Source organism: Bombyx mori, chromosome 1 (assembly GCF_030269925.1).
Source record: "Bombyx mori chromosome 1, ASM3026992v2".
Taxonomy (NCBI): domain Eukaryota; kingdom Metazoa; phylum Arthropoda; class Insecta; order Lepidoptera; family Bombycidae; genus Bombyx; species Bombyx mori.
Window position 1 is genome coordinate 2,460,286 of NC_085107.1, and position 24,935 is coordinate 2,485,220.

General features: G+C 35.6%; 2 protein-coding genes across 4 annotated transcripts in view; one reads left to right on the forward strand and one right to left on the reverse strand.

The window, feature by feature from the left end:
• LOC101746314 (CUB and sushi domain-containing protein 3) overlaps window positions 1–24,935 on the reverse strand; it is a 74,750-nt gene that overhangs the window by 37,361 nt on the left and 12,454 nt on the right. For both annotated transcript variants that reach the window (XM_012696068.4, XM_004932752.5), the window contains exon 2: window positions 14,279–14,467. In XM_012696068.4, the coding sequence (XP_012551522.1) occupies window positions 14,279–14,467 (189 nt within the window). The remainder of the gene's footprint in view (window positions 1–14,278; window positions 14,468–24,935) is intronic.
• LOC105842515 (uncharacterized) lies at window positions 17,077–19,926 on the forward strand. 2 transcript variants are annotated; one of them, XM_021352286.3, is made up of 4 exons: window positions 17,083–17,211; window positions 17,357–17,428; window positions 18,887–19,084; window positions 19,662–19,926. In XM_021352286.3, the coding sequence occupies exons 1-4, from the start codon at window positions 17,182–17,184 to the stop codon at window positions 19,887–19,889; spliced, it is 528 nt and encodes a 175-aa protein (XP_021207961.1). In that variant the 5' UTR covers window positions 17,083–17,181; the 3' UTR covers window positions 19,890–19,926. The 2 variants fall into 2 exon arrangements, with proteins under 2 accessions (XP_012551524.1, XP_021207961.1); XM_012696070.4 differs by lacking the exon at window positions 17,357–17,428 and having other exon boundaries at window positions 17,077–17,211.

Below are 24,935 nucleotides of genomic sequence, written 5' to 3' on the forward strand. Positions count from 1 at the left end.
TGTGACAAAACACAATGCAGCCCATGACTGTCAGTTCCATTATACGTCTCTGCCGGGCACGAGGAATCAACAGCCCATATGAATCAACGGCTGATACAACTACCTTGAAGAAGATTATCGAAGTTATACTTCTTTAGATGCGTTATGAAAAATTGATGAGAGTTAAATTTTACGATGCGCGCGCACCGTGACACAAAATTAACAGAATGAAGTTGCCCACTAAATCGCTCATTACAATACGACCGACGTAACTTGGCGAGTCTGAATATAGCTGCAGGTGAACTTTCCGAACCGTACCGAGAATTACCGAATTTATACGATGTCAAGAAAAGGGATGTCCAATATGCGTGTTTGAGGATGTTGCTTAATCGTTTTTTTTTTCAAATAGATTAAAAAAAAAAGGAATAAATTTAATAAAAAGAAAGTATAACTTCTTCGCGCGTACATAAGTACACGCACCCTTTTTTGTACTATTCTTTGCATATATTCTAGCTCTTTTCATTTTGTATTGTTTTTGAATATATATATTTTTTATATCGGCAAAGAAATTCTTATGAACTAGCCCATTTTCCATCATAATCCGTGTCGTCGAAAAAGTTGTTTAACAAAAAAACCAAGTTTGCAATAAAGTTACAATACTTTTTTGTGCCTAATACATATTATGTATATCGGACACGGCTTTGCACGTATACGGTACCAAATTATGATTGCAACATTATTGCAGTTTGCTTTGGCACGTGTATTGTGAAAATGCGAAGTTGATTGTTCTAAAATTGCACTATGAATTAAATATATACATATATGTATTTAATTATTTAAAATGTATCTAGGAAGTATACGATGCCTTTCACTACTTCAGCTGGGTATGTAATAGAATAACTTAGACATGAAATCCATGATGAAGTGCCTTAGTGCTAATATCTACTCTGCCCAGATTCAATTCTCGTTGCGTATCACTCACTATCTTCGATTAGCGTGCTTTGTACATGAGATCTGGATGCAGGTAGGTCATGAGTATTTTCATTTTTGAAGCTTGGATTGCGTAATAAAATGATAGTCTATACTAATATTATAAAGAGGAAAGATTTGTTTGTTTGTTTGTTTCGAATAGGCTCCGAAACTACTGGACCGATTTGAAAAATTATTTTTCCATTAGAAGCCGACATTCTCCCTGATGAACATAGGCTACTTTTTAAAAAATTTATTTTATTTTTATTTTTTGGTTTCATGTGTGTTTTAATGTTTCCGAAGTGAAGCGAGGGCGGGTCGCTAGTTAACGATAAATATTTATATTATTATATACATGTATATTAATGGTTTCGAAATCATTATAGTCCTATGGAATAATTCATTTCGTGTTAAAATTTATTGATTACGTGAAACGTTTTATTTATTCATCATTAAAATTTACAAGGAGCCAAAGAATAAATTTTTGCATATAATTAAAATAAATAAATACATTAAATTTTTATGGTAACAATATACTAAAACCGGAATAGCCTTATACTATTAAATTAAATTCAAAAACAATCAAATTTCTGCTGAAGCTAATTAAATAATTAATAAACTGGGGAAAAAATCATTATTATATTAATATCATGCGTGTTTTATGGAAGATTCTTTTTTTTTTCTTTGATATTTAAACACTTGTACAAAATCGTCAAAGAATTTAATAATAGACATACTAAATAAAATTTCCTCCCTTCCTAATCTATCTCATTTGGCGACTTTAGTATTAAATTTTGACAACAAAAATACCAACTCAATTAGCTGTTGATAGGTAAAAAGCACGAAATAGTAATAACAAAAAAATAAATATAAAAATCTCTGAGAAAAGAAAGATGTATTTCTTAACTTAAATAATCATATTAATTTTTTCACAAAGTTAGATGGGATTAGTACAATAGTAACAGTGTGGAGCGTGTTGGTTTGCAGTTAAGACTAATATTATACAATTTGCAAGCCTTTTTAGATTATTGTCTTTTCCAAATGCTACAAAATCAGAGATATATTAGAAATTTCGCGAAAGAAGCACGTAGGGTCCATTTACGTCTAAAATAAATTAATTGTACTATGGAAATCGTATTGAATTTAAAACCCTTCATTCTTAGAAGTCACGATAATAACCACTTGTTAGGAAGCGTTAATTTGAGCCAAAAGTTGTTCGTTTTATCGCTCACTTTTAGAGCAAATAAGAAATTACAAGTACATCCAACTGTCGCCTCTAAAAGTCTTCAAATTTGTATATATTTACTCTACATACGAAAATATATCTGGCAATACATGTAATGACAACACAGATATCCATACATATATGCGTGAAATACGGTAATATGTGTAAGAGGGGAGTGAGCGAAGAAATTGTATATGATAGAGGAGTATAGAATATGTGTAAGAGGGGAGTGAGCGAAGAAATTGTATATGATAGAGGAGTATAGAATATGTGTAAGAGGGGAGTGAGCGAAGAAATTGTATATGATAGAGGAGTATAGAATATGTGTAAGAGGGGAGTGAGCGAAGAAATTGTATATGATAGAGGAGTATAGAAGGAGAAAACGTGTTGCGCCGACCCTAGGTGACTGGGAGAAGGGCAGCGGAATGATGATGTTGTTTTGTTTTTACGTATGTACATACAATACGAGTGTGCGTGAAGCAAGGAAGGGCTTGTAAATCGGATGCAAGTAAACTAGAACATCAATGATTCGCCGCGTACTATGCATACCGCGCGCATCTACAACACAGGGATGTATGTAACCTCGTGCGTGTGTGGTTGTTATTCGTATTCTCGGGATATTATGCTCCGAACACATAAAAGTCAAACACACCAATTAAACAATATATATTTAATGTAATATGTGTACAATGTTCTATTATAAAGTAAAAACAGTAAACAAGTCGCTAGGCACTACAAGGCACAAATTAAAACTAAAATTATAATACGTTTTACAATCAACTTACGCGCGCGAAACTCGCAGTGTGACGTCACGGGACACCTGCGCGTTCGGGAACTCCGATCGCGACCGATGACGCCCGAGTGCAACCGAATGTTGCACGCTACACGTGTACTATAGATATAGCTAAGAATGATTATGATTATATTCAAGGGCTTCGGTAACAAATTAACTTAATATATAACACAGTAGAGCGTAAAGTCTCCAAAGTATATGAGTTTTGTACCAAAACCTGATTTTCTTCTTTCTTTCCTATTAACCTCTGCTGGGGTATAGGGCTCGAATCAAATCCTTCTATTTATGATTTGCTTATTGTTATACGAATGATTGGCATGCGTGTAACAAAAAAAAAAGAAAATAATTATCGACGATATATATTATTAATGATATGAAAGTGCATATTATTATTGTATCTGCCAGCCCTGTGCGTAACGGTGTGTGCGAAGTGTGCCAGCCACCACTTGTCGCTAACGGTGTCGTCGCCGACGTAGGCCGACAGTGAAACCTGACACACACACACACACAACAGATATCTCTGATATCTCTTTCCTATATTAGAGCTGTTAATAATGTCCTATGTTATCTCATGGCAAGTTCTTAATAATTTCACTCATAAAAGAGAAAACGCCCGGTTTGTTAGAAGCGGTTCGATTGTGCTGCACTCAAAACCTATAGGCAGATGCAATTTATTCCTAAAGAAATACGTATTTGCGTATATAGATTTCCACAGTAAAGGAACATATAATAATAATAATAAAGCTTTCTTTATTCCACACAAAAATACTTAATAACAAACAATTTGAACATACACTAAAGTTTTATTTTATTTTATTAAACAGTTAAAAAGTAAAAATTTAATTTTAAAAAGTTAATTAAGAAGTTTGCTTAGGATTAAAAAGTTAGTTTTTTCTTAAATTAATGTTAATATTATTTACATTATTTCTGTAAGGACCCCCTTCGGGTAAAAACCTCCTCTAAGGTACACCATTTCTTCTTATCCTTGGCGGTGTTCAGCCAATCTTTACCAGCCACTGTTATAATTTCGTCTACCCACCTAGCGTACGGGCGGCCTTTAGCTCTCTTTCCTCGTGGACCTGTCCATACGACCGATCTTTTTGTCCATCTGTTGTCTTTGTATCTAGCCTGATGGCCTGCCCATTTAAAGGAACATATAGCAACACTTAATAAAATAAAAATCCAACTTATCCAACATGAGTTAGAAATTTGTGTAATTACTTATTTGTATGGCGTATCGTAAGCAGGGGAACGTACGTACTGCTTGTTCGATGGGTAAAGAAGCCGTCGAATTGTACAAATGAGGTTCGACCTCATGTCTCAAGATGGGCGCCGGCGTTATGATAACTATGAGCTCCGGTAGCCATTTAAAACCTAGCGTGCCGTGAGGTCGTTCACCGCTCTTTAAAAATGAAACTGTTAATATATTTTCTAAGTAGAAAGTGAAACTACAAAGACATCGGTGACATTACATTAATAAATACTGTAATATTTATAACAAAAAAAAATACATTTTAAAAATATACGTTATCGAATAGAAAATATTATTGATAAAATTAATTCAGGCAGTTAAACGGAAAATGTCCAATACAAGAAATATACCCGCATCTTAAAAAAAAAAAACCTTGAAGTTACGTTTCTATGTAGTACCATGACAGAGGTCACTCCGGAATGATAACAATAAATAAACCACAATCGTCTTCTCACAATATAACGAATACTAAATAAACAAACAAACATACAGTTTTGTTTTATATCAAAATAAATTAATAGGCAGAACATAGTTACTATTTATTTAGTATGTAGTAAATAATTGTGCTATGCTTAGTGCCATTTGCTTTTTTCGCGCATTTTCGGATTCGCGACCCGCTAAGAAGATCCAGCGAGAAACTCAGTAGATTGTATCAATGGGAGTTTACTTTATAGCATACCATGACATAATTAACATCTAAAACAGACTGAGCTTATCGCTAAAACTGATCTCTTGACAACCACTGTCACGTAGGATAATTCCGTAAATATAGTAAGGCAAGTCTAAGTAGGAAAGCGGACCATGACAATAAATAGATCGGGAAAACGCTAGAAAAAAAAAGAAAAAGAAGCAAGGTATGAATAAAATTGTTGTTCACTAACCGAATATTTCCGCCGTGAAGCAGTAATGCGTTTCGGTTCGAAGGGTGGGGTAGCCGTTGTAACTATACTGAGATCTTAGAACTTATATCTCGAGGTGGGTGGCGCATTAACGTTGTAGATGTGTATGGGCTCCAGTAACCACTTAACACCAGGTGGGCTGTGAGCTCGTCCATCAATCTAAGCAATAAAAAAAAAAAAAAGAATACTTGTCATTATCTTTAGAAATCTCTTCGATGTTTGGTTCTTCGAGAACCTCACGCTAAAACGATTGTTCATCTCTGTTGAGAGACTGTTCAGAGATCGATTGTGAATTTATTTATAAACTTTTGGCAGAATATCAACGTTAGTACGTTTTTTTAAGGGAGCCGGAAACAAAAAAGTCGTCATCATTAAACACAGAAATAAATCAAGATATTTTGATATTATTTATGTGCTGGTAGCCTTAGAGGACTGTGCCAGCGTAAATGAGCGAGTAGGGGTGAGCTCACGGGGCTCAAATCTGAGGGCGTTGCTAACATTAGCCCTAGCAAGAGCAGTGCTTCGCAGAATCTACCACCGGATCGGAAATGCGACCTACTGAGAAGATCCGGCGAGAAACTCAGTGAGCGGTGTCTATGAGTTAGTTTACTCGCAGAGCCCTTCGTTGCGAGCGACGACTTCGACGAGAACGGTGACCGGTGCTTGAGGTACCTCAAAACACCGTTAGTGGATCGGGAGTAAACTCAAATATGATCACCTATTTAAGCAATATAAAACCTAAGACAATGGCATTGTAGTAGTGTCAATGTATGCATTGCGTGTTGCATTGTTACCGGGCGCGACAGTGACCCAGTACTGTATGCGCTGAAGTGTAACAGTGACGTTACTCATATCAGAACGATGCGCTCATAATATTATCATCGTAAAGAACTGCGTACGTATCGCGGCTAGTGGAATGTATTATGAGTCCGCTCGAATATATCGTCGCTGTCAAACCAAAATCTGCTATCTGCTAAAAAATCTATTTTGAATTAACGAGTAAAAACATTTTCGTATTAAATTTTATATGAAAGTGAATTTTTAAGACACATAACAGTTTTTTTATGCGGTAGATAGGGCTGTGAACTATACGAAAAGATAAAAAAGTAAAAATCTCATAAAGTGCATATAGCAGATTATGGTTTGACAACGACGATATACAGTTTTATAAATATATATGCCGAAGGGTGAAAGGCTATCTGGTTTAAGCGACATTCCGCTTAATACGCGTCATTTATTACGCGTCTTTGTTATTAAATGTGCATTTGTTATTAGCATCAACAGTTCGATGTTTTTCACTGAACTTCAATTAAGTTTACTCCGTTGAAACAGCGTAAGCAGTTTTTTTTTTGTTAATGATCGATTTTCGAAATTTTAAACTTTAAATGGCTCCCCGGTAAAGTTGTAAAAAAGTCTTTCAGCCCTCGATATTACATGTGTGATTGTAGGGTATTTTTATTTACAAAATAAAACTATTAACATCGTAATAACAACCGATAGCTCACATTGACATTCAACCTTTTTTTAAGCAATTCTAGGGCTGCCAGTTTGAACAACACGAAAAACTATAAAAATAACATGCAAATTAGGTATTATTATAAAATACCGATCTGCACACATTTACATATTTGTCGTAAAGCAGTACGATTTTGAGGGTGGAACAATTTCTTCTTCGATGAATTGTTTCAAGGTGAATGGCGATATTCGCGTTGTGCTCCGGTAATCATTTATCATCAATTGGGTCGTGAGCTCGTTCAAATATTTATATAAAAATTTAAAAACCCGGCAGTCCTCTCCCCCCTCGACCTTAGAACCGTGTTTGAAAACTTCCAAAGCTCGTCAGCCATGAACTCCTATTACACGTATACATCTATATATATAAAAGAAAGTCGTGTTAGTTACACTATTTATAACTCAAAAATGGCTGAACTGATTTTGCTGAAAATTGGTGAGGAGGTAGCTTAGAACCAGGAGAAGGACATAGGATACTTTTTATCACGTTCCCAAGGGACGTGACATAAAACGTGGTATAACAAAACGCAACTGATATAGAATAACAAAACGCAACTGACAGCTAAACGTAATATATTCTATGGTTAATTATAGTAGAATTTTGAAGTTGACGTGTTTAAAACAAACTGTGCGGCGGAACAAAGTTCGCCGGGTCCGCTAGTATACGTATAAAAACACATATATGACGTCACAATAATGTTTCTTTTATCGGGTTAAAAACCTAGCCAGGTCTGTAGGTCAACACAGCTGCATAACGACGAGACGTCAATTGAATACTAAATTATTAATACGTGACTATTTATATAACACAGCGATATTATTTAAGACGGGGAAAAAAGTTTATATAAATATTAACTTATTATATACATTTAATTCAGCCTTTCCCAAAGTGGTCGATAACGCCCCCTTGTGGGCGCTGCAGGCCTAAAGGGGGACGGTAAGAGACCCAGAAAAAAATGAGGGCTTGTGTAGAGGCTTGGGAGGCGATTTGTAATTTTATCTAGGAGGACTTTGGTGGTAGGACCTCTTGTAAGTCCGCACGGGTAGGTACCACCGCTCCGCCTATTTCTGCCGTGAAGTAGTAATGCGTTTCGGTTTGAAGGGTGGGGCAGCCGTTGTGACTATACTGAGACCTTGGAACTGTATCTCAAGGTGTGTGGCGCATTTACGTTGTAGATGTCTATGGGCTCCAGTAACCACTTAACACCAGGTGGGCTGCGAGCTCGTCCACACATCTAAGCAATAAAAAAAAAAAAAAAAAACTCTTAGACACCGAGTGAGCTCTGGCTATAGTGGTTTTAAGTAGGTGAAAAAAAATAGGGGCGCTAAAAAATAATGTATTCTCAAAGTGGGCAGTAGACAGAATATAGTTTGGGAACCCCTGATTTAATATATCGGTGGTAGGAAAACCGGTTTATGTTTGTTATTTATACTCTTAATTAATGTTTTTTTTTGTTGTAATTAATGTTGTTTCGTTGTGGTGTTAGCGTCGCATCGTTCCAAGTTGACAACTTTAGCCTTTTAAATGTTCTGAATCTTAATAACAAGACCTACCAAATTTTTTGCTAATGCTACCTATCAATTTTGTAACGAAAATGAAAGCTAGGAGATGAATTGAATAAGTGCCGTGTGAAAGCTTCAGTATTGCTACATGAACATTAATATTTTACTTTGCATTTAATTTATAAATAATTATATCGCGTAAATGTATCAGAGCGTCTTAGTAAATTTTTATTGACTGACTACTGACTGACTGACCCAGCAGACTTTGTAGTGCCTCAATCGATAAATAAAAGACCTAAACTTTTGTATAAAATAAACTTCAAACAGACAAAAGGAATCCGTCCGACGGGGGACACATGAAAGGAAAAACAAAATTGTTATTTTTATTTAATTCCTAGCATTTTTATATTTATCTACCTTTTAAACGTTCTCTGGACTGGATATATGTATATATATATATTGATTTCATACGTACATTTCATTTAAAAACGAAATTAGGACATTTTAACAGGCACCTAGGTACGGATTTTGATTTCGTGTATAAATCATGTGTTTATATCGTGCGTATTACGAACGTGAAAAGTAGGTACGTGGGAAAAATTAATGTAATTCTTACGAAATTAATTGTACGTCAGTGGTTTTGTAATGTAATTTCAATACATTTGTTCTTTTGTTTTCTTTTATTTAGCCGATTTATATTATTCGAATGACGATAATTTTCAAAATAACACACTGAGATACAGTCAGCGGTTAGTGCGAAACATTTCTCGAATGTTCCACTTAAGAACTATAGTTAGACACCTGCGCCTTTTCACTTGTCTCCAAGATTGAATGTTGTTATAATAACATAATAATTAAATTGTTACTGGCACACTTTTGGTCCCGTTATTATGCGTGCGGCTTAAGTTAGAAGCTTTCAATTGTTTTTATAATTAACAAAATGAATGTAAGCTTTTCATTCAGGAGGTTCGAAATGATTATCATTAGTCGACTCTGATGCGTTATCTTAATTAGTCAGAACTAAGACGGAGGAGTGAAGTCGTGAAAATAAATCGAAAACTTATACCACGCATTGAAGCCTCCATTCCTTCGCTTTAATATCCGTTGTTATTTCGGATTGTGACACTAAATCATTATTTATTTGACAAAGACTTAGACCTATGAATAAATTAGACATAAAAAGCATTGTAATGTGTGCAAACAACCAATGAGGTAGACCGATGACCCGGTCAAAATAGCTGGTAAGGATTGAATGCGGAAGGCAAGAGACCGAAAATAACGGAGTACATATGAAGAGACCGACACTCACCATTGGGTAGACGCAAGTTGAAGAAGAGAGAAAGAAAGAGAGCGAGAGAGAGAGAGAGAGAGAGAGAGAGAGAGAGAGAGAGAGAAAGAGAGAGGCATACATAGAAAATTTCGTTTCTCCGGTTTCAAGTAATTCAATGTAAATAGATCGCTCGACTTATCCACTTAGTAACCGACAATTTGTAAGTGTAGTTACGATGTGCTTGGCTATGTGTCCCTACAATTTTTGTACGGCCTCCGGTTTTTGTACACAGTATATGTAAATATAGTAGGTATAAGTGCAAATTTGGTTTCTGCACTAAGATGGATTCATAACATAGGCATATTAGAGCCATATTAGACCGTACGGCCCTCTCAACTCGTATATACATATGTTACAAAGTAGCATCAACACTAACATACATAATTGTCTCAAACCTGCTGAATGTCACAATGATAGGATAGGATAGGGATAATCTATATATTAATACGTGAAGCAAAAAATTTGTATCCCTTTTTACGAAAATTGCGCGGACGGAGGAGTATGAAATTTTCCACACTTATAGAGAATATAGAGAAGAAGTGCACAATGCTAATATTTTTAAAAAATAATGCGTAAAAGATACATTAAATCAATAAAGAAAACATTACACACACTACATACCATGTATTTGACGCACACACGCATGCATACTATTTATTGTCAAACTTTTGTTCTTGACGTCTGTGGTCAAATTGAGAATAGATTAAATATTGTTTGTCTTTATTAATATTTTTCTATAGTGTAGTCTTGGCGTTGAAAATACAATCATAATAGTGTACAAACTTACAATTCAAATTATAGTCGAATTTCGACTACTGCGGGACCTCTAGTATTATAAAAAACAAATCATTACATCAATAATAGATTTTTAATAAAAATGATTATAAAAGAGCTACAATTACACTATTACAAAAAGTCGTAAAGAACTTAAACCCGCTTAATCCCATAACTTTGACCGATACAATTCCAATAGTTATATTGATGGCATTCCAAAGCTGGAATACCGGTATTATAACCGCACATTATTATTAATTTCTTGTTTTGTTATTTGGCAACCCGAGACCTAGATCCGATCACGTCAATTTCGTGTAAAATATACCGATATGTTTTTTGTACGTACGTTATTGGAAATTAAAACGATAAAGCGGATCCTAAATCTTTCCTAATCAACGAATAATCATTTTGTGATTTTAGCTCAAATAAAATGTCGAGGTCATAAAATAGACAGATATATTTTCATGAATTATTAATTGTTTTTTACTACATACATACATACATAACATATTATAAATAAGAGATTAAATATTGTCAATGTGTTTTATTTTAAAATTAACCATAACGAAGAAATGTAAGCATTGAAATAAGACCTTTTAAGATATGCAGCATAGATATAACCCTTGGATCCACATGATATGTATACATAATTATATATACAGGCATATATCTACATACATCCTGATATTGCACGTGTAACATTTTAAGTATATTAGGAACTGAATCAGAATATTTCTGATGATCGAAATGAATAAATTATGTTGTCTGAATTAAAAGTTAAATTAGAGAACCAGTAGAATTAGTGGTTAAAAATGACATCTCTAGAGATGAGATCTCTTTTCTAGAAAAAACGCTATTTTCTAGTAGCTTAGAAATATTTATGCGATATGTTTTTTACATAGTGATTACCGGAGGGAGAACCTCTTGTGAGTCCGCGCGGGTAGGTGCCTATTTCTGCCGTGAAGCAGTAATGCGTTTCGGTTTGAAGGGTGGGGCAGCCGTTGTAACTATACTGATACCTTAGAACTGATATCTCAAGGTGGGTGGTGCATTGACGTCGTAGATGTCTATGGGCTTCAGCAACTACTTAACACCAGGTGGGCTGTGAGCTCGTGCACCCATCTATGCAAAAAATAAAATAAAAAGTTTCAGTGAAAATGGTGATTTTTTACAATCAAATAGTAACTGTTAATATCTAAAGAACAGAGATACATGTTCTAAATAACTAGTTGGGGCCTCCACTAAATCAATAAAATTGATTTTTGAATATATTTAATGTTAATTTAAATAAAAACGGTGACCTTGTTTCACAATCATAGTTCACACAAGGTCAACGTTCGATTATAAACTGATTTCCATTACGGTTTAAAATATTCGATAACGAATCGTAAGATCGCTTTTAGAATCAATCTTAATATGTATTATATATTATGACTAAATTTAACTAAAATTTAAACATGAAAATTCTTCTTCTTTTTCTCCACCTTATCCCACTAGGTGGGGTCGGCACTGCGCCACTAACAGTGTGTCTCCCGAGACGACGTCCTGCGGGATTTTCCCGTCCCGTTGTCAGGACGGGTACCGGCTACGGCAAGCCTTCGGCGCACTTTGTGTTGTACCGTAGGTTTCGTGAAATCGAAGTGGTGGAGCTCGATGGGGTTTAGTCAAAGCCCCTCTCGGTCGGATATCCGTAAATGGAATCCCCAGCGTTAAAAAAAAAAGGTGGCTTCGGCACAGCTAATTTTTCTCTTCTATCAGCCGTCATCGCAACACTCACTCCTCTCTCTCTCATATCGTCATTCACACACTCCATCCATATCTTCTTCGGTCGATCACTTCCCCCTCTACCTTGCACTACCATTTCCATACATCTCCTAGTCACATGCATCTTCTCTCTACGCATCACATTTCCATACCACGCTATCCGTCCGCTCTTTAATTTGTAGATTACCGGGGCTACGTTCACACTTTCTCTGATATACTCATTCATGAAATATGAAAATAAAATCTAAATATACGTCCTGAATATATTTAATTTCGAGGCGGATAAAAATACATCTCTCACATTAGGCTTTATCAGTGGTCACCTAAATATCATTGAGAAGAGCTACGCTCGGAGTTTGCCACGTGATCAAATCAGGTACTAGATCAACAGGAGAATCCTGTTCACTGACATAGCCCGACGGATTGCGAGGTCGAAATGACACTGGCCAGAGCGGTTTAGTCTTAAAATAGTGCTGTGACGACTTCATGAAAGTGACGGGATTCCTCTGGATGAGGTCACAGCAGGACTAATCATTGTGGCGAACTTTGGGGTTCTATGTCCAGTACTTATAGCATATGTATGAAAGCTGCGAAGATCCGTACACTTTTATACATATTTTTAACATTATATTCTTCTTTATCGTTCGATCTCAACTTATCGACCTCATTTAGTTGAAAAAGATTGGTACAAGAGGAAGACTTTTACTTCTAAACGGAAACATAATATCTATATAAAATTGGATGTGCGTGTGTACATACAAAATCTAAGAGACAGAGAGAGAGAGTATTTACTTTATTGCACACCAAAACACAATCAGCATTGATAAACAGTCAACAGGCAGATATAATTGTACAATAGGCGGTCTTATCGCTAAAATAGATCTCTTCCAGACCATCGTTTTTATCTACAAAAAAGGATACAACAACAGATATGTTACGGTATACTATTATTAAATGGATCAAACCTTAATGCACATAATTGAATAATACACAACACAAATAAACAATAAAAATATATATAAACATCATACAGATAATATAACACAATACTATAAACTCGAAATACAAAAAACCTTTTTCTTTCGAACTGGCCACTGATAGTTAAAAATTATAAGACAGTAGAGACTTAAGCAAAGGGCGCGCGTCCCGAGTTGACTTTCCACCAGTGAGAGCTGTGGGAGCGAGACACAATGCGTCTTCCGCTGTTTTCGCAGTATTCACGGCATGTGAAGTGATTTCACAGAGAAAGTAAAAGTAGGTCACACGAACATTCGCTCCAATGTGCAAGATGACTAACTATGATGTGCGTTTGTTTGTATGAGTTTGTTTGTTTGAACGCGCTAATCTCAGGAACTACTGATCCGATTTGAAAAATTATTTCAGTGTTAGATAGCCCATTTATTGAGGCTATATAACATCACGCTAAGACCAATACAAGCGGAGCACCAATAAAGAATGTTTTAAAATCGTTTTTTTTTTCCTTTTGAGAGCTTCCGCTGCGTGCGCTGCAGAAACGGTTAAAGTTTCGCTAAAATAATGTATGACAGAATTATTCCCCTTTAAAAGATCTGAAAAAAAAGTCCGCGACAGCATATGTCTATATGCTAAGGTTGGCTCACTATAACGTTTTTATGCTAACCAAATTTCTTGTTCTAAAACAAAACATTATTTGTGAACTATTCCACGCGGACGAAGTCGCGGGGAAAAGCTAGTGTGTAGAATAAAGGGCTCGATGAAGAGACTGGACATGGAAAGACTTATGGTTCAAGGCCAGACGGAAGGCAAGAGAAAAGCGATTGACCAACAACCTTATAAAGAAAGCAACTGTCCACAATGGGTCAGCTTACTCGAATCACTTCGAACCTGCAGATCTGGAAGCGCATCGCCAGGAGGGCAATCCTCGAAAACATTGGGGACCTAACGAATCCTTTAGCGTCAGAGCAACCATGACCAATTTGATAAGAGTGTCCACTGAAAAGACCGTTTGCTTGGACAGTTTATAGGACCGCATAACTATTACAATTCTGTCTGTCTTTTTGATTGAAAATATAGCCGTTGTATCTACGCCATTTAAACTTCTGTATTTTGTCTCAATATGGTCCGCGGTATTACTCTTGTTACATCTATGGGCTATATTGATCTTTTAAAAAGAGCAATTGTCATTTGAAGAAAAAAAAAACATCTAAATTATACACGATCAGTCAGTTATCAATTAACAAAGGTTTTAATTTGCTATGGACGTAAAGAGAAACCTTTTAGTCCCGATAATGGTACTCACCGCAAAACGGTATTCCCTCAGGAATCCACGTTCCATCTCTCGTACACACCCTCCTAGAGGGACCGAGCAGTTCGAAGCCTCGATCACATTCGTACCAGGCAGAGGTGCCTTCTGTCAGGCTGTCGTTGGAGAACGTCACGTGGCAATGGGCCGGCGCTCCCGGGAAGTTACAAGCTGCCGATACATAGCCTGCAAATAATGAGAGACAAACCTTAAATATATTACTGAAACTCAACAAGTCATAAAAATAATAATCATATTATGTTTATTTTATGCTAACGAGTCTTTTTATACTGTTAACCGCACAACCCACTCTTAAGAGCATCATTTATAAGGGAGCTATAAAACCGAAAGCTTAATAGATTTCGATATTTCTTTTAGGTATAGGTGTTAGCGCTGTGTCGTGTCTTTCTTCAAAACGTGGTTCAAACTCCTCAGCGGTAGGTTTCTGGTTCTGCTTCTAGCATTGCGTCCAGGGACAGCTTTAAATGTTTGCCATTTGATGGTGAGTATGCCATCCTTTGACACGTAAAACCAAATAATTTGCAACAGAAAGTGATTCTGCCTCTAGCATTGCGCCCAGGGACAGCTTTAAATGTTTACCATCGGATGGAGTGTATGCTGTGTATGCTTTCCTTTGACACGTAAAACCAAATAATTTGCTACAGAAAGTGATTCTTTGTTTACAACAGGTCCGAGAAATAATTATAATAACTATGTGGTAAATATTATTATGCTACTACAATTATAAATGGTACTTATAGAATTGAATTGGTTTAATCCAAAATTTTTGTTTTTTGGTAAACTCCAAAAATTTATTTGAAGAATTGTAATTTTTTAGTTTTTTCGATTTTAATACTTTAAGGTATGCGCTTGATTTAAAAGTGACGGAAAGAGTACGTTTGAGCTTTTCTGAACTAAAAGGACTGTTTAATTTTATAACCTGACTAGCCGTACTCGCCCGCTTCGCTGAGTATTTAAAATTAACATTATTATTTATTGTCATTATTATTAGGGAGTCCAACACCCATATATAAATATTAGCCTATCCATTAAGTACATGTATTTTCTACATGGATACCAAGTTTCGTAAAAACCACTGTAGATTTATATATTAGTATAGATAGAATCCATCTTTATAAGTCGTTCGAGTAATAAAACTCATTTTCTTAAAAAAAAATCGTTTAGCCAATTTTAAAGTCGCGAAATGTTTTGCTGTCATAATCGAGAGGTCATTGCATCGTCTCAAATGTCTGTTTTGCGTCACACTTCAAAACATAAATAGCTAAATAGCGCATTCGCAAAACAAAAGTATAAAATTCGCTTGATAATTAATTTTATAATACGAACATTTATTTCGCAATAATTTCGATTTTGATTACGAAACATGTTTCATACTATTATTTATTAGTAATCGATTACTACAAAATGTTTAGATGACAGTTTCAATAGCGCGTGTTTCAATTTGTGTCTATATAGAATTTCAACACGGCACTAATTAAGGTGTGCATAACATTAATTTAATAATCTATCTTTACATTACTTCAAGTATATAATAATATATTTAGCTTAAAATGAATTATCTGTCATATTATGAGATAATTGATTTTAAAACACTCGATTATAAATATTTGCTTGAAAAAGTTGCGTCGAAATTCGATTATAATAAATTGAAATTATAAGTTTGAACATTATTAAGATTCTATTGTCAAAGACTCTTATACTTCTATAATATAATCAGAGATTTCGCCAATACTACACTATAGACAAATAATATTAAAGACAAACAATATTAATATATATGTATTCTCAATTTCACCACTTTAAAATATTTGACAATAAGCAAAGAGTATATATTATTAAGTTTGTGTTATGTCAAATATACGGTAGTGTGTGTAATTTTTTTTATTGATATAGTGTATTTTTTATGCATAACTAAAAAAACATTAACATTCTGCACTTCTTCTCTATATTCTTTATAAGATTGTGAAATTTCATCTTCCTCAGTGTGCGCAATTTTCGTAAAAATGGGTACAAAGTTTTTGCTTCACGTATTTATATAATATAGATTACTAACTGACCCGGCTGATTTCGACTTAATTTTTGTATAAAATAAACTTAAAACAAACAAGAGGAATCCGTATACACCGTATACATCCGTCCACAAATAATTCAAGACCAGAATTAGCCAAATCGGTCCAGCCGTTCTCGAGTTTTAGCGAGACTAACAAACAGCAATTCATTTTTATATAAATAGATTAGCAATATCCGTAGAGAGATGAATGCGAGATTAAGATTACTAAAAACAAGTTGTTAGGAAACCTGAGACGCCTTCCCCCACATCATCTGAGCCCTTGAGCTGGCCTTCCGTTCTACAGTAGCTGACTGATGTTTAATAAACCATTAAAACCTTTAACTGGTTCAAAAGAGTTTAGTATTTGGTGCCTTACATTGTTATACATTGCATGCTTCTAAAGAGAGTATTGTTTGCTATAAAACCATTAAGAAGCTAGCTAATTAGTGTTAAAGACTCTTAGGCGTAACTTTAATTGCCGAGAAAATCAGAACTGTATTATCTAAGTAGATTAGGTAATATTACAAGATACGTATCGAGATACGTATACGCTGTTCGTATGCCTTTAACGGATAAATAAATGTAATGTTTTTAAAAATTGTACACAGTCGCATCGCTCGATACGAATTCACCGGGCCTCTTATATATTAGGCCACAACGACTTTAGGCAATAACTATAAAAATCCTTCTTTTTTTTACTTTATGACGTTTTATGTCATTCGTGTATTCTATGGATTTGCGGTTGACGTAATACTGTCACGTTTTTACATCGAGTACCGTATTCAATTGTAAATATCGTTAAATTGAGAAATTCTTTCGAATACACGCAATGAACACCAATATATCGCACTACACTAAGGTAATTTGTATTGAAATTTTGTAATATCGGCAATAGCATGTGTTTAGATTAAGTTTGAATGTCGAAATCGCGATTTCCTAAAGGAAATGTAAAGCCCTCGGATCTATTATATTATAATAGAAATAAATCAACGTATTTTATAAAGGAATACATAAGAAGTATGTACCAAAGATGTTTAACGAAAAAACCACAATGTTACAAGATGGATCGAGAAAAGGTACAGATAATGATTAAAATTCCGTTTTCCCGCTAATTTTTATGGTATTATTTTTTTTGTTTTTACGCACTAAATGTATTGGAGGGTTTACCATCCATTTAATATCAAATAGTTATGGAGCCCAGAGACATAAATACCAACATCCACCTAGAAACACGAGACCAACACACAGGCATTTACAAATAGAAAACTTGTAACTCTTGTAAGTTGTCGTGGCCTAAAGGATAAGACGTCCGGTGCATTCGTATCGAGCGATGCACCGGTGTTCGAATCCCGCAGGCGGGTACCAATTTTTCTAATGAAATATGTATTTAACAAATGTTCACGATCGGCTTCCACGGTGAAGGAATATAACATCGTGTAATAAAAATCAAACCCGCAACATTATAATTTGCGTAATTACTGGTGGTAGGACCTCATGTGAGTCCGCACGGGGGTAGGTACCACCACCCGCCTATTTCTGCCGTGAAGCAGTAATGTGTTTCGACTTGAAGGGTGGGGCCGCCGTTGTAACTATACTGAGACCTTAGAACTTATATCTCAAGGTGGGTGACGCATTTGCGTTGTAAATGTCTATGGGCTCCAGTAACCACTTAACACTAGGTGGGCTGTGTGCTCGTCCACCCATCTAAGAAATAAAAAAAAAACCTTTATTTTTCAGTTGTTGACAATAACCTCTAATCTATTTAATAACTTTTAAAGTAACGACTACGAAATCTTTTTGTTTTTAAATTGAAATAAATAACTTGTCCATGCAAAATGTTGTTTACGTTTTAAACAGGATAACCATGCATTTCACAACGTGGCGGCCTTTGCCCACTGGTTTTAATGTATGAGTGAAAACTCAATCGAATTTCAATTTAAAAGTAAATCATAAAAAAACATTCAAAAACACTAGGTACAACAGTAATCTTCAAATCGGAAAGCTTGGTTGAAGTTGAGGTTGATAATAAGCTTTTTTCTTAATGAATATAACATATTAACAGATATATAAAATCGAGGATCCTGAAATGCTATTTTGTTTAAGCGACATTTCGCTTAGTTCGCGACATTTATCTTTGTAATTACAGGTCCGTTTTATTTGGTATTCGCATCAACAATTCGTTATTTTTAATCAAGTTTCAATTATGTTTACACCATTTTAGTAGCTGATGTATTGTTTTATTCATGAGAGTTTCTTTCAAAATTTTAAACATTAAATGGCTCTTCTGTAAAATTTCAAAAATGTCGCCTTTTACCGCTTGAAATGAATGTTAGCATGTTTGTTTGTTCGTGACCGATACATTCGTTCGTCTTTCTTGAAGCCTTTAAGGAAAGATTCGTAAATGTACGATCAACGTATAAGAGACATTAAATTTCACTATTACAACAGACTGAATCAGGTTTTCAGTAGTAGTTAATGGCGAAAATACAATAGCTTTAAAACAGATGTTAATTTTTTCATCAATCCTATTCAAGGATCGGCCATCAGTATTGGGGCTGCGTTTAGCAACTCTGGTTGTGGTGATAGCGTTGCTGACGATGCATCTTCGGTCGGTTCGGGTGTTCCGCTGGGAGCAGTCGGTGTCTGGAGGGTTGCTTGTGACGTATTCGCTGTCCACTCTCGGCCTTGCGCTTTGTGCCGGCATCGAGAGGTGTGGCGGCAACGCTTTCCAGGTTCGACGGTATGACTTTTGTATAATACTATTGCATTTATCGTCTTAAATCGTCGTACGTAACATTAGGAGCGTCTATATCGTATTTCCTAATCTGCTCCTTATTTATATATATATTTTTTTTCTTAGATGTGTGGACGAGCTCACAGTCCACCTGGTGTTCAATGGTTACTGGAGCCTATATATGGAGCCTATAAATGCGCCACCCACCTTGAGATATAAGTTCTAAGATCTCTGTATAGTTACAACGGCTGCCCCACCCTTCAAACCGAAATGCATTACTGCTTAACGGCAGAAATAAGCAGGGTGGTGGTACCCACCCGCACGGACTCATAAGAGGTCCTCGCGGGACCTCTTGTTCTGCCGTGAAGCAGTAATGCATTTCGGTTTGAAGGGTGGGGTAGCCGTTGTAACTATACTTGAGACCTTAGAACTTATATCTCAAGGTGGGTGGCGCATTTACGTCGTAAATGTCTATGGGCTCCAGTAACCACTTAACAAAAGATGGGCTGTGAGCTCGTCCACTCATCTAGCAATAAAAAAATAGATCGACAATAAATTAATTTTTATTTTTTTAGGCATTCATTTGTGGAGTCGGATCCGCGCTGTTCGCAGTGAACGCGGCGACGATATGGCGTCGGTGGCGCAACGTGGACGACCTGACGCGCGTCGTCGCAGAGCTCCTGGACGCCCTGGGAGTTCGACTGGGGCGTCAGATCATAATTAAAGTGCTGCTCAGTACTGCGACCGCTGTATTGTTACTGGTCGACCTGGTACTTTCGCCTTTGTTGAGGCCTTACGATTAGAAGAGGTGCCGTGATTTTGAATAAATGAAAGCATTTCTTGGTTTTTTTTTTGCTTAGGTGGGTGAACGAGCGCACAGCCCACCTGGTGTCACTAGTAACACAAATGATTTTTACCATGAAGGCGCAATAATCATTTAAACGCATTTTACTTAAATAACATAGTTCAGTGGCACATAGCTTTGTTGAAACCTATACATTCTATCTGTTCCTTCGCGCATTTCCATATAATTTAAAGCACTTCGTCGCCTAATATCGCTAGCCCATTTTCCGTGAAACATTCGTAAAATCACAAACACACCATACCTTACCGCTTTTCGTTTGATCGGCTGTATTTGTTATGGAAATAATTATGATTTTGCCATGGTTAGCTTACGATCCGGCCGATAGCATATATATTATAATTATTTATTGAAGCACAAGTAAAATAAACTAGCAGTAGGTAAATATTCAAATTCGAACATGTGCTTGCTGTATAGTATAGTATACATATTACACTTAAATGTAGATTATCTGAATAAAAATCGATTGAAGAGTTATCGCAAGTCCCGAGAAACATACCAGGATTTATTTATACAAGAACTAAGAAAACTTGAAAAATGATAATTATTCCAAGATCAGCGATCGACTTAGTGAGCTTTGAGTGTTTTTAAACTATGTAATAGAAATTGGCAAGTAGGACACACAAATGTTTGATTAGTGAGCAATCAAGACAAAGTCACAGCATTTGGATATGATCGTACAGTTGAATCATTTTATTTCTTACTTGCCGTACTCGCCCGCTTCGCTGGACACTTAAAATTAACATTATTATTTATTGTTATTAGGGAGTCCAACACTCATATAAATATTAGCCTATCCATGAAGTACATGTATTTTCTACATGGATACCAAGTTTCAAGTCAATCGGATGTATAGTTGAGTAGTTATACCGGAACATCCGTAAAAACCACTGTAGATTTATATATTAGTATAGATTATCTGAAGCGTTGTAGATCAGTGAAAGCGGTTGAAACTTGACGTCGACCGAACGAAGATGGCCGGAAACTAACGTGATCGGTCCGTGCGTTTGCGGAAGCGTTCATGCGGAAACAGTGGAAATAATTTGAAATTTGAACGTGGTTCTTATTACGTTACTAGCGACCCGCCCTCGCTTCGCTTCGGAAACTATAATTTATTATTGATTTCTCCATTATTTAATGGATGGATGGATATAAACCTTCCTCTTCAATCACTCTATCTAGTAAAAAAAACCGCATCAAAATCCGTTGCGTACTTTTAAAGATCTAAGCATACATAGGGACAGACAGATATATAGAGAAAGCGACTTTGTTTTATACTATGTAGTGATTAGCCGACTTTTAAAAAAAAAGAACGAAAAAGGTTAAGTATAATATGTTTCGTGTCTCATAAAATTAATTTTTGAAATGGTTTTATTGTAATACCATCCAATTGCGCGCGAGCTCGTGTCTCGTTGGTGGCCAACTTTGTTTTGTCTATGAACAGCAAGTAGGCCGTTAACTTGTCTATCAAGAAGAGAGTATCAACCTCATAAATTTTATTCTGAAAGCGAAAAATATTTAGGTCATTTTGTAGAAGTGTCAGCTTATTATCGGAGCAACGAAAGCGTGCTGACTGAGGCAGACCTCCTTAATCTGCGATCCAAGAGATGTCGTTGACTGCAACCTACTCGTCGAATTTAAACATTCTTATCATAGAAAAACAGAATAACAGTGATACTAAAATTTGTAAGAGCATTAACATTTTTGATCTGGAGAAGTAAAGTATCGGAACAGCACGGTGAGTACTTTCATGATCACTCATTCAAAGTCTTCCAACATCATCGAAACTTCGATTACATGGTACAATAACAGCTGTACCCGTGTTTTCAAAATCTACTATTCATTTAGTATTTAATTCACAAATTGAAATAATTTTACAGACTAATCTGGCCTTTTTTTATTGTCGACGAATCCATAAGCAATTCGAAATATCGGAAATAGTATAATGGTAATAATACGATATTCAACTGTAAAATTTGTTTTAGCTAAGCCTATGACTCGCTAAAACGCGAGAAAATAATTCAATGCACTATTTGCAACATGAATTACACGAACGCTACGTTTCCCTTTGCCAATCCATGAATGTCACTGTCAACTTTATAACGGTAGGCAGCGGCTTGGCTCTGCCCCTGGCATTGCTGACGTCCATGAGCGACGGTAACCACTCACCATCAGGTGGGCCGTATGCTCGTATGCCTATACGGCAATAAAAAAAAGACAACTTAATTTTGGGAAGACGTTTTTTCACACCTTTTTTTCCCTATGCCGGTAAGGACAATATTACAAAACGTTTTGCGCTTACATAACACGCGTACCTTGTTAATAAAAGGTCAACGAACGATATGAGTACACTTTTCTTAAAGTTGAAGGATATTATCATTCGTTGTCCCCTTCGACGATTACAATGTGAACAATTTAAGAGAGTAATTGAATTGTGTTTTTTTGTTTTTGTTTAGGCTAATTTCACACCTGTATTTGTCGTCTTTCTTTTACCGTTCTATAAAATGCAAAATAATTTATTTTGATAGATTGGATACTTTCTTTTACGTGCTATTTATAATTAAGTGATAATATATATTTTATTTCGTTTTCATAAAACTTTCATTTTGATTACGAACCGTTCATTGTGTGCGTCATCAATCCTTCGCTCTAAAGACCTATCGACCTTATGATAATAATGATTATGAACTATGTGAATAGGGTACATACGCAATAAAATATCTTACTGGTGGTAGGACCTCTTGTGAGTCCGTGCGGGTGGGTACCACCACCCCGCCTATTTCTGCCGTGAAGTAGTAATGCGTTTCGGTTTGAAGGGTGGGGCAGCCGTTGCAACTATACTTGAGACCTTAGAACTTATATCTCAAGGTGGGTGGTGCATTTACGTTATAGATGACTATGGGCTCCAGTAACCATTTAACACCAGGTGGGCTGTGAGCTCTCCCACACATCTAAGCAATAAAAAATAAAAATAAAATTGTATAGTTTTCAAACGGCCTTCGGACCAGAACGCATTATTGTTTCGCGGCAGAAATAGGCAGGGCCCTTAGCATACGCTCGTAAAACATACCTACTATCTATTTCTTTGTGCTACTGAATATAATGAAGCTAGCGTAAGACGAATTAAATCCGGATTTCGAATAAACTGTTTAGCCTACTGATCATTGCATCGTTCATACAATATGCAGTAAAATAATTTGTCTAAATCTATATATTTTTACCGATTTATACTGACTTGATCCCCAATTCCATCCGAAGCATCGTAGTTTAGTATTCGGGGTCATTGACCTCTTTATCAAAATGACAAAGGGATACAAAAAATTCTTGGACTAAGTACATCCCTAAACATTTGCATAAAATTATGAATAGTATATTAATATATAAACATAAATTCACTGAGATAGCTGTGCGTTAATGAATAGCCTCATGGTGTGAGATGGCACCTTGACCCTGAGTCAGGCGGTCAGTTGAGTTGAGTCATTTATTCCAGTCTCGTGTCTAGGGCTGCTAACCGTGTTCTATAAAAACAATGCTTTATTTCATGTAAACATGTGTATTTTATAATTTCTTCGCCTTTAAAGTTAAAGAGTTCACTGCGTTCATATAAAAAAATACTCTCTGTCTTTTTCTGTAATCATGACAACGTGTATGCAAGCTGCCTGCTAGACGTTAAAGCGCAACCAACAAAATTAACTTTCAAATTTATAATACTAATAATTACAAATAGCACTATTTATGTTTAACAATGTACCCAAAAACAATCCATGTATATAAGGCAAAAGCACAAATTTTATACTTCTAAAAAAATTGACAACCCTACTCATGACCTAGCTGAATGATCGATTCGATGTACTTTGGTTCGAAAGTGACAATTAATATGTATCTTTAATTAACTTGTGCTTGGCTGTTAGAAGTAATTAAAAAAAAAAAAACAAGAGATCTTTAAGATTTGTAAAAAATCATAATTTGCGATATAAGTATTGAATTTTTACATAAGTTAAAATAAACCTGACTTCATGTACGATTTATTTCAGACCCTCAAAACGACACTTGCTTTAATTTACAATTTACACATGATCACAAGTGAGCTATATGATATGTAAATACATAGTAATAAAAACACGAATTTATAGATGCGTATTTTTGTATGCTCTTCACAATAATATTAAAATTAAAACATCGGTTTTGTATCAATGATTTCACTTTTGCAAATGCATACAAACATATCGTTGATAACATATTTAGGACTAGCGGCCCGCTCTGGCTCCGCTCGGGTCTTTAACAAAAAACTTCAACGATATTTGACGTTCTTTTATTTTTTTTAAATAAAATAACACTTATTGCGGCATAACTATAATAGTTCGACATATTATGCTGTCGCGACATTTTTTGTAAATGATAATGTGCTCTACAAAGTCGTAGTATTATTTTATTCTATCATTAATAGATTTCGCAGGGCACGCGATCTAAAAAATATTTTAGGTAATTTTTTTACACCTTGGGTTACATTATTGGAGTTTAAGTAAGGATCACTAATTTTTTTTCAAAAAAAATGATAGTTATGTTTTTTTTTTTATTGATTTCGATAGGCAGACGAGCTTACGGCTCATCTGATAGGAAATGATAACCGTCGCCCATAGACATCCAAACTACATCAGTGACTCAGATGCGCTGCCTATCCTGGCCTGGATGGGCAGCCTTATGTATGTTACACCGGCTATCCTGTCCTTCAGACCGGAACACAGTATTACTGTTTTGCGGCAGTAATAGACAGGACGGTGGTACCAACCCAGGCGGGCTTCTACACAGAACCCTACCATATGTCACTCTGGAATAGTGTAGCTTCCAAACAGTGAAAGAATTTTTCAAATCGGTTCAGTAGTTTCGGAGCCTATTCAATACAAACAAACAAACAAATCTTTCCTCTTTATAATATTAGTATAGATGAATAAAGAGGATTTAAATATGCACAACTTTCTCGTAAACC

Coding starts and splice junctions, on each gene's coding strand:
- LOC105842515 (XM_021352286.3), top strand. CDS start 17,182: ATGAACACCAATATATCGCACTACACTAAG. Junction 17,212..17,356: donor ATATATCGCACTACACTAAG/GTAATTTGTATT, acceptor TATTTTATAAAG/GAATACATAAGAAGTATGTA. Junction 17,429..18,886: donor ACAAGATGGATCGAGAAAAG/GTACAGATAATG, acceptor ATCCTATTCAAG/GATCGGCCATCAGTATTGGG.